Source organism: Malurus melanocephalus, unplaced genomic scaffold, assembly GCF_030028575.1.
Source record: "Malurus melanocephalus ecotype Western Australia unplaced genomic scaffold, MMel_1.1 scaffold_33, whole genome shotgun sequence".
In the NCBI taxonomy this organism is placed as follows: Eukaryota; Metazoa; Chordata; class Aves; order Passeriformes; family Maluridae; genus Malurus; species Malurus melanocephalus.
Genome location: NW_026623265.1, coordinates 1,194,695 through 1,205,670, shown reverse-complemented (window position 1 = coordinate 1,205,670; position 10,976 = coordinate 1,194,695). Strand labels below are relative to the sequence as shown.

Below are 10,976 nucleotides of genomic sequence, written 5' to 3'. Positions count from 1 at the left end.
AAGCACTGATTTTCTTCAGCCAAAACTATTTTTACTTACCTACAGGCTAAACTAATCATCCTAAACAACAGCAAGTATCATTCCAGAGCTAAAGGTAAACTGTAATTAAAACACAAGACAATTTTGGCTAAGGGTTAGATCTTAATTTTATTTTGCAATTACACAAGTCACTATTAGCACAGGTAACTGGAGTTGTGCCAATTTATCTGTTTCTGCCTCACACTCGCTGACTTTCTTTTCTCCATGGTATTGAAAACATGTAAAGTTCCATAAAAGCTGTGGTTTCCTTTTGGGAGAGAAGGCAGCCAAGCTCCAGGGGTTTGGTATGCATGAATTAACCTAGCCTAATAAACTGTCTCAATCTACCTGTTTTAAAATTACCTCGCCAGCTAAAAAAGCCCCTGTTTTTGATGTTACAGATCTGCTTTGTCAGCTTTGATTTCCCTTTTCTCCCCTTCTTACCTATCAATCTGTTACCAGCTGCTAACTGTCATCAGTGAAATTCCAGCGAAACAAGTTGCAGTCGTGGTTTACCCGCACAATCTGTGCAGGAAGAATAGAGCAAGCAGATACACAGGCCCAGAACTGAGGTCTCAGCTGACACCCAGCTTTGTGTGGGGTGAAATAAAGGGCCTTACCAAGGAACAGAGCACACTTGGTTATGGGAGTGTTCTGCTGGGGACACTTGTGTGGTTAAGAACCTATGAACATCCATCATAAATCAGACAGGTATCCTTCTCCAAATGTGGCCAGCAACAGATGGAGAGGAAAACTAGAGAGAGGTGAGACTTGCCTAGAAATATTTCCTTAGATTGCCATGATTTGCAGCTTGATGAATTCCCAAGACCAGAGAACATGGTKTTAGTATTTAACAGCCCTTGACAAATTTTTCTTCTATGTATTTGCATCAGCTGATCCATAGACATGAAAATTAGTATCTTCAGTGTCCTGTGTCTCCAACATTAGGAGACTTATTAATTTCCATTACTAATTAATCTGCAAAGGCCCAACTGCCTTTTGGGGAGAACTAAGAACTTTACTCCTTCTTTCTAGAGGCAGTTCAATCCACACAAATCTACCCCTCTACTCTCAGGCCAGACTGACATGTCCCTGTAGAGCAAAAGAGGGCTCTTCATATATCCTTAACAGACATTTATCCAGTCAGGGTGGGCATGAAGACCCTGAATTTGCTTCTGCACTATTACAGATGAGGATATACTTGGTTATATAGGGTATATACATATATATCTATATCTATATCTATATCTATATCTATACATATATATCTTTATGATGTGCATAGATTTATGAGAAGATATTTACAGTGATTTTAGCATAGATTCAGGGAACATTGGGTTGCCTTAAGAACCATAGAAAAATCACTTCTGGGCACGCTATGGGGAAATGTGCATCTGTGTACTCCCACTGCCTATATGACCCCCACCAGTCAGCATACACTTGTTCAGGAAGCTTACAAAGCTGATGCAAATGTAGAGCTCCCTGTAACTGCTTCTGGCACAGCACATCTGGTCCAGATTTCAATTTTAGTAATCTTTGCATCTTCTAACCAAAGTTTGGAGAAAGAGCAAGGTAAAGAAACCATTTCATCTGTATATGAATGCAGAATTGTAATTTGCTACCTACTGCTGCACAACTAGTAACTTCTTTCTTGGAATAACATTATAATGTATTTTCTGTGAATATACAGAAACAGCTCCTGAGCCATAATCTCTCACATCTGAAGTAACTATTTATAACAGCTGCAGTTGTCTGCCATTTCATTTCCCCAATATATTTTCAACATGAATTTCCAATGCAATCTAAGCAGACCAGTAATAATAAAACCTTATTTAATTATGGTATCAGATCACTATAATTTTCCTAAATTATTTTTCTAAATTGTCTAGCTTTTTACCATGAATTCTATTATCTGCTTCCAGATCTTCATTTAGCTTCAGCAGTAATTCACCCTCTTCTAAAAATGAGAAGTGCCAGAATGCACATGAGAGCCTGACATATCCCACCAAAAGAGTTTAAACATATGCCAAAAAACCAAAAAAAAAAMCAAACCCATGCTGAGYATTTTTTAATCAAAATGTCTTTAGTTAAGTGTTTACAGTTTACTGCCAGTTAGACTTATAATTGTTTCAAACAAGACTGCAATCACTTATGGCAGTGTGTGACAGAAATAGATTAGGAGACATTTTGGCTCACATAAGGTGTCAGTTAAATGTAGCAAGCCATCACAAACGGCAAAGGCAAACAGCTCAGCAAGCTGCAATCACTTCTTAATGATAAATCACTGGCAGAGGCAAGACAACAGTCAAGGGGTCTCACTTTTTGCCTGTGTTTCTTGACCAGTTTTCTCCATCCTGCAGATGTAAATTTTGGTGCTGGCCATGCAGTATTTCTTTCCAATGAACAAACAACATTTGGCTCACTTTGAACAACAAACTTTCGTATACTTAATCAACCAGTTCATTAGAGCATGAAGGAAAATTGGTCATGACTTCAGTTCCTGTACTGCTGGAATTAACAAGCTGGCTGATGCCAGCACTAAAGTTGGAAGTGCTAACAGTAATTAAAATCTATTTTCAAATACATCTGACAGTTTTAAGGTGAAGTACTTGTTATTCATGTGACTTTCCAGACAGTGTACAAAGAAAAAAAAAAGCTACTTTCTTCAGGAAGGTGTAGGCTGTGGGAATGACCTAATTAGTTATTAATTAATTATTAATTCTCTCTGATACAGCATTTGTTCTCTTTTAGTAAGTTTATGGCTGTGTGTCTCCAAAGCCTTTGAGTAAGGAAAACTTGAAACTAGAATTTACAAGCATTGCTATTTTTAGTTACCCTGTTTTGACACATACGGACACACACACACACACACACATATATGTATATAACTCAGAAAGATATGACAAAATATTGCTAATATTGAAGCTGGCATAAATTATCAGTAGCTTTATTATTATTTGGCAGAAGTCCATGTAGCCCAACCAGTCAATTTTCCCTCACATGCATTTGGGTAAAATACTTCATATTAACGAAGTACTCTAACACCTAGCTCAAATTCAACTCTGTTCTTCCAAAAGGTAATCTTAATTATTCAACACAGTCACACTATACAGGGTGGAAAATAAGGGGATGATAATCATACTTTGTTTYCCACTTCATTTTCTAAGCCTGCTTCCTGGTTAATTCAATCTGTTGGATCAGTGGGAGGGACATGGGATAGATTAAAAAAATGTTGACTGTCAGATCACCAGGGGATTTGAATTAATGTTCTTTTGCACAGAGTGGAAGCATATGGGCCACAGAGTGCAGCTCTCCTTGGAAAATTACTGTCAAAACAGTACCATCTCTATTAACGGAGCTGCTGACTTGTGAAGCAGGATTCAGATTTTTACTTGAGTTAACCTTCAAAAAACACCTTCAGAGTAACTGCTTAGTAATAACCTCTTGCTACACCAATAATATTGCCTAATAATAGCTTATGCAAGTCCCACCTGTACAGCTCCACAAGTGCCACTGTAGAATATAACATTCCATAGGTCCYCTTATGATAATGTGAAGGACGGAAAGTTATACTCATCCAGCCTGACAATTGCTATCAAGACCCCATTTTCCTCCTGTAAAATGGGAAAGCACTTTTGAGCTAATATCCTTCACATAAGTAATGGGAATTTCACAGTAGGGGCTTACTGCTCAATTTGCCTGCATTTCAGCTGATTTCCAAGGCTGAAGTTCTGTCTTTGTAGATAATCAGATACAGACATTTCTTTTAGACATTTCTCCCACAAATGTTCTAGCTGGTTTCCCCACCAATTTCCATGAAAAGTAGGGAGGATCTCTTATGTGTACTTTCTTTATGTGCAAGCTATGAAATGTTTTATCTGAAGAGATCGTTAATGTCTGACAGTTAAGCTCTAAGAATAATAAGAGATTGCAGCTAAAGCTTTACCTACACATTAAGTAAGATTGCACCCCTATAAGCAACCTCTTTTCTGCAAAGCCCCTACCCCTCTCAGCATGTACCACAAAGGAGCCATGAGGAATTCCGCTCAAAGTACTATTGACTTACATAATTAAAAAATGACAAATTTTAGTCTTCTTCGCCATACTAATGAAAAAGAGACATACCAGCCATTAAAAATGCGTCCAACAGTTGCATGGATTTATTGCATCAGTTTATTAACATCTTAACAGAAATGCAATTTTAAAAATAAACTCAGAACAAAGTTACCGCATCATTAAGAGACTTTTTAATCTGATACTTCTACTACTACAAAATTTATTCCTAACCTCATTCATCATGCATAAAGACTGAATCAAATCTCCTACATAAATGTGACTAGTGCACATTTTTATAATGAAGAACATCAGGATACTGGTGGTATGTGCACCTTCAAGCACATAATTAGTTGTTTCTTTGCTGTGTCTATTAGACCTCAAGATCCCTGCAGCATATGCTTTTACTTTCCATATGCATCAAAATTCATGTAATTCATTTTTAGAGTTACTAGAGATTCTCAGTGCTAGATATAAGAAATATCTAAGGAACTTGTTTTACAGAAGGTAGCTCTGAAAAAAATTTATTCAAAGGTGTATTGACTGGGACTTTTTGCTTCTGTATGTGTAGCTAAATGTCTGGTTTGTGAATATAGTGCACATAAATATGCTCTTAAGCAAGAAAATAGCTTKAGTGGTTGGGTTTCAGTCTGAGTGAAGGGTTTGTCATAAATTCAGGGTAATCCTATTCCGTAATGCTGCTAGCACTAGGAAATGCATTCTGCAGCTGTCTCTGGCAAATATATGAGGAATACCTCATATATTTTGAGGTTCCCTGTGTTCACTATRTATTTTGCAGCCCTTTTTAAAACAGATGACTCATTCTTCTCAGATAAAAAAAGCAAACCATTTGCTAAAAATTTACTCTCTTTAACATTTACTTTCTCTGTTATGAAAACTTGGGAGTTTCCTCTTGATGTTAAATATAAAATCATTGTTTCTTTGAAAAAGATAACTGATGAGTTCCGTTTAGCACACCTAATTGCTGCATTTACTATTTCAGGAGACAATACAATGCAAGTAACACACACAAGGAAGTTACTCAACAAGGACAAAGTACCTTGTGTAATAGATGGTAGTTCAGAATCCTCACACTAAAACTGAGTGAAATATTTATTACTATGTTTTTGGTCACCCTGTTATTTGAGTAATTGCATTCATAAATTTTAAAGCAAAATTTTTAAATGCTGAGCTTTGGCTGAAGTCACCTGAGAATGCAGTCATGAGTCTTCAGACAATAAGCTACAGTGTAAAAAGCAAGGCAAAAACTTTACTCGATTCTTCTTTTCCCYTCTTTCACATCTTGTACTTTGCACTTAAGGGTTGGTTTCAGTACAACATGAAAAATTTCTGCAGACATGACATATTCAACCTTTAAAAAATAAGTAGTTGGCATTAGTTTTGCAACCCATGGTAAGGATGGAACACTAACATTCAGACACTTCATTTCCTAATTACCAGAAGATAAATGTGCATAAAATTATTAGGCAAAATTATCTGAACAGCATCAAAAGAAATAAATGTTCCATAGGAAATGAATTTAGTAAATTTTAAGGACACTGGAAATGTTCACCACAACTTGTTCAAGAATTGTAACTTGTTTTGGTACTTGACTAAATGACTTTAACCCATCTTTAAAAATTAATAAACTTAATCAATTCCATTTAACTATGAAATTACTTTTTTAAAAGCAATTTGCAAGATCTAAACTCTCAAATATCTTTTTGTTTGTCTCCTTTGGTTAATTTCTCTTACCCAGCTTTTTATGAGTCACTTAACTACTTCTAAATCCCAAACACATTTAGGTGATCTAGAAAACAACTATAAAAAGAGGTACTCAGCCTGGATCATTAAAATGAYGACTGTAAATATAGGCTTTTACAAAAGCCTTTTTATAACTTGCTTATGCATGGCTTTCTCAAATCATTGCTGCAGGACTAGTACTGACCTGCRGAGGGAAGGCACCCTTCAGTTCCTGTCACTGCTTCCGAATTTGTATTCTGAAAAATGATGAAAAAATGCTGAAAAAATAGCCTTCTCAAACTGACTTAGCTATTAACAAATCAAGAACGTATTTTTCATAAGGAAATTACTTCTTACTTAAAAAACATTACAATTCCATCAYGAATACAGTAACTCAATATACTGTTTTTTTGTGGAAGATTTTTGAGGTTAGAAATGCCTTTTGGCTTACATTTGCTTTCTCTGCCAGGAAGGGAAAAATAGAGGTGTGGAAATGTCTGCAAACAGCAGAAGTAGGTCTGTTAAAGAGATATAGAATATAGCTCTGGGGGAAGAAAACATGCTTTTCACAGCAGAAAATTTGTAATGGATAGTGGAAGATCAGTTGCAAAGGAAAATGAGCCATTGCCTGGACATCAGGATGTGGTGAGCAGCAGCATTGGCACAGAAAAGCCTCTTTGGTCTTCAGCTGAAACTGGGTAAGCCCAATTGTAGCTTGGAAAATAAAGCCACATGGGACACTTTCACTTGTGTGCAAGTGGCTTATGCCACCAGTTTTTTTTGACTGATACACCTCTAGACAAGGCTGGTGCTATAAAACTTTCTTCATACCAGAGAAAGCCAGGGGAAGGAAATCAGCCACATCTGTTAAGACCTGCCCCCAAAAACCAACAGTCAAAAGAATATCCATTGCCTTATCCAATTTCTGGATTTACACAGCAGAAGCTGTTGTCGGGATCTTCACAAATTGAAGGCAAGTGAGACAGCAGATGGCAGAGAAAAGCTTTCCACTGGGGAGCAGAAACACCCCACAACACTCTGACTATGGAAATCACAGGGAAATTATCCTTCCTTCTAACACATCAGAATGGCCAGATTTGGTCAGTGGTGTAAGGACATGGTCACACTCCTGATAACATGCCCTTTGGCTCTGGGCTGTGGAGGCTCATGGGCTTCCTCTCTTTTCATGTAACCACCTCAGCTGGGCTGAGAAGCAGTAGGAGAGGCTCATAAACCAAAAAACTGTAATTCCATCTCAAAGGTAGCACTAGGGAAGGAAGCCCTGTAGTGGGATAGCTGGGATGTACTGCAGTCCTGAAGAAGAGGGATGTCTCAGGAGACAGCAGGGTTGAGAGGCATCTTGGCAAATCCACTTGGCCACACTCTTTCCCAATGACATCACTGGGAATTTTGCAAAGTGGTTGAAGCCATTTGGCCTTGAAGCCCTGCTGTGTGTTACACATTAAGAGATTTCACTTTTACATAGGATGTAATTAGAAGTTAAGGCAAATATGAAAATTCTTGTATTTGCCATATGCCTATTTAAACTACATTTTATTGAAATACCTTGTCAGTTTCCACCTCTGTCAAAAGCTGTGTATATCAGACCTCTTTGGGATGTTCTTGAGGGTATTGATTCCTAAATGGCTCTGCTTTCCTCTCACCATCACCTGACATTCAATTCCACATCTTCYTGTTTCTCCTCTGGGATAAATGTGTTTTGACAGGTTGTAGACCTTTCTATTTCAAAATTTCCCTTCTGGCAACTGCTTAATTTCCTMAACTCCTTTCATTTTTTCATATATTTTTTAATAGCAGAGAAACAGAACCACTGAGAAACTACATTTCCAATTACTGTTTTGGTATAAACTCTAGTGCTTTTGGGACACAAGTGCCATTCTAGCTGTACTTTGACTCTGCATTTGCTACTGTTAACACCCACAATAACTGTATATTAACTGATATGTAAGGCGGTGGCCTCTTTTCTAGATCATGGAAGCAAGAAACAAATATTTAAGCTTTATATGTCTCTGTGATCCCAGACAGACATATCATAAATTCTTCTTCCATGGCAAAGATAAATTATTCAAAAATTCAAACAGAACAGAATATGCAAAAGTAAGTGAAAGAGTAGCATACCTGAATTCTAAAACAAAGTCTCAAGAAGTCAAGGACATAAAGACCAGGCACGGACCTGAAATGCTGCATAGCTAAAATGTTACTATGGAAATAAAAAAATAACCCCCAGTGTACATATTGAGCAAATGCCTTGCAAAAGACTCCGCTGACCTATTGGAATGTACAAAACTGTCAAACTCCAATACACCTTTATAATCTTCTGTGTTACTCTAGACAAAGGCCAAGGTCTTCAACAAGCAGACTAACACTGAGCATGAGAAAAACTGGTGCCAGGGTTACTCCATGAGGGAGTATGAGCAGGAACTGAGGGTGACCCCAGCACAGGGGTCAAAGAGCAGGGCATGGTTAAGTGATGAACTGGTCCAGGGAGCTTCCAGGGATTCCAGTCAGGAGCAGGAGGACATAGAGCTGGAGGCAGGGTTGCAATGCAGTTTCAAGACCCACACAGGTACACCTGCTGACACCGCTCAGTGCAGGACTGGGGCTGCTCAGAGTAACTGAGGCCAATCAGTGCTCTTACAGCCCTGAAACAGTACAACAGTTTGCTTTWATACAAATCAAGTGTACTTTTGTTAAACAAAGTGCTGGTGATAGGTAATGCCTTATCAAGAACAGCAGGGCTATATCTGGATTTTGGTCAGTTTATTACCATTGTTTCAATTTTTTTGCAACTTGTGCTTCTATTTGATAATGTGAAATAATCTGAACAATTATGAGGCTATTAATTAAAAGGAAAAGCAGTCCTGCCAACCATATAAATAAGAAAGTGTTATATCCTTTGAACTCCAGAAAGTATGCAGGAGTAAGCCACAGGCCTTGTCCAAAGAACCACAGAAAAAGAAGCACTACACCACGCCTCCAGGACATCTTAATACTAGGCATTACAACGGGTAAAAGGCAGAGATACCAGACAAAGTACTGGGATGTGCATACTTTGTTAAAAGTCACAAAAATAGCGGTATGTAGGAAACAACTGAAGGCAAGATCTCTGTAGAACGCTATGGACACAACCAGGAGCAAAAGAAGCTGGGGCARGAAAGCAGCAAGCCCAAGGGCAAAACTCCATTCGCTCTCTGCTGTCAAGTACAACATGTAGAAATAAGGAGAGAAGTTATGACGGATATCCCTCCTGGTCAGGTGATAGAGGTAAGCATGCTCCAAAAACTCCCAGCCATAGATGTGATAAAATGCCACAGTCAAGGCAGCCAGCACCGATCCGGCAACCGTCCCAAAGAGCAGTACGTCGCGGTTCACCGTCTTTACAAAAAGGTGCCAGAGACGCGCCATGAACGTGAACTTTGCCGTTTTGTCACCSCCTGCATCGAGCGCCCCTTCCCCGCGGCAGCGCCTGGTGCGCAGCTGGAGCGCTATGGGCAGSGCGTAGGTCAGGGGATATATTTTCATGTGCACGGCCAGCCCGTAGCACACCGCGGCCTTGCCCACGCTGCCAGCCTCCACCCAGTACAGGGTGGCGAGCACCAGCAGCGCCACCAGCGCCTCCGCGTTGCCCCGGCTGGACACGGCCATGGGCAGGGGGTTGAAGAGCCAGGCGGCGGCGCAGCACCCACAGGCGCGGCCAGCGGCGGCCCCTCGGCGGCGCAAGGCCCGGTAGGCGACGACAGCAGCCGCCAAGTCCCCGGCCACGAAGAGCAGCTTCCCGAAGGCCTCGGCGAGGAACACGTTGGGCGTCAGCAGCCAGGCCAGGAGCGGCGTGTAGCGGTACGTAGCCCGCCGGTAGGGCGAGCGCCCCTCGGTCACCAGCCACGCCGCGTCCGTGAACACCCGGTAGTCAACGTCGGTGTAGCGCACCCGCATGGCGCGGTCCTGGTGCAGCCCGTACAGCACCAGCGCCAGCCGCGCCAGCAGTCCCGCGAGCAGGGCCACGCCCGCCGCCGCCATCCCTTCGGCGCGGGGTGGGGGGAATGCGGGAGCGGGGGTAATTAAGGAACGGGGGTACGCGACTCCCGGTCCCTCCCGCTGCGGAGGGAGCGCGGACAGTCCCACTCGGGGCGGCTTCCGCCCGCGCGCGCGGGGAAGAGGCGGCCCTGCGCCTGCGCCGTGAGGGCTCCGGAGCCGCGCCCCGGGCGGGGCGGTTCCGCGGGGCGGCCCGCGCAGGGAGGGAGAGGGGCCGGGATTGGGGCCTGCAGTGCCGCTGGGCTGGGGTGAGCTGGGGCTGTTCCCGTATGCCGCCGTGGCAGCAGTGGTGCGCTGCTGCGGACTGGGAGCTCGGCAGGGGATGGGCGTCGGTCTGAACGCAGAGCTGCTGTGCATCGTTATCCTCGCTGCCCCTGCCCCCGCCGCTGCCCCTTGCCCCCTCACCCTCCCTGGGACTGTCGGACTCCACGGGCAGAGACGCGGCAGATGCGTTAGTGGTTAAGTAGGAAGGAGAAGGAAAAATAACATCTGTTATTTACCTTCCGCAAGTGGCCGTGTTTTGCCTAGAGGTGTGAGCTCTCTCTAAAGCACTTAGGTGAGCTTSCTTCCACAGCAGATTTCTCGTTTAATTAGGTCAGAAACAGTACCCCGAAAATCGGAGCTTAGAGAGAGTTACTTACAGCTAAAGAATTCCACTCTTATTTTGAGGGCCTATTTTGTATGTTTTTCAAATAGTTTTCCTGTCTGGTTATTTGCCGTTTCACATCTGAATTGTGGCTGATTGAAAAACAGGCGTTTATTACTTTCCACTATTGCGGGTTTCTTATTAGAACTTAGAGGGGATTTTCTTTGAGATGCTTTCTTCACCAAAAATATGCAATTGCTTGTTTAGTAGTTAATTGCAACTGCCATCTTTTTGCTGAATGATTTCATTTGGGAAGGTTTGGGAGCTGCAGTGTTGCTGGCTCACATTGCCTACAAACGATTCTGCTTTTTCTCAGCTCTGGGAGCACCCATCAGAGAACTGGGAACAGTTCTTTTACATTTGGCAGAAGCTTTTTGGAGAGTGGCCTAAATGGTAGGATATTCAGGGGACAAAAGATACTTCTGTTTGTACACAGCCATTAATTTTTATCTGTTAAGGCTGT

At 41.7% G+C, this 10,976-nt stretch overlaps 1 protein-coding gene across 1 annotated transcript; it reads right to left on the bottom strand.

Moving 5' to 3' along the window:
- Positions 1 to 6,601: 6,601 nt before the first annotated feature.
- PIGM (phosphatidylinositol glycan anchor biosynthesis class M) lies at positions 6,602 to 9,987 on the bottom strand. The gene has a single exon (XM_057363977.1). The coding sequence runs from the start codon at positions 9,850 to 9,852 to the stop codon at positions 8,599 to 8,601; it is 1,254 nt and encodes a 417-aa protein (XP_057219960.1). The 5' UTR covers positions 9,853 to 9,987; the 3' UTR covers positions 6,602 to 8,598.
- Positions 9,988 to 10,976: the final 989 nt, after the last annotated feature.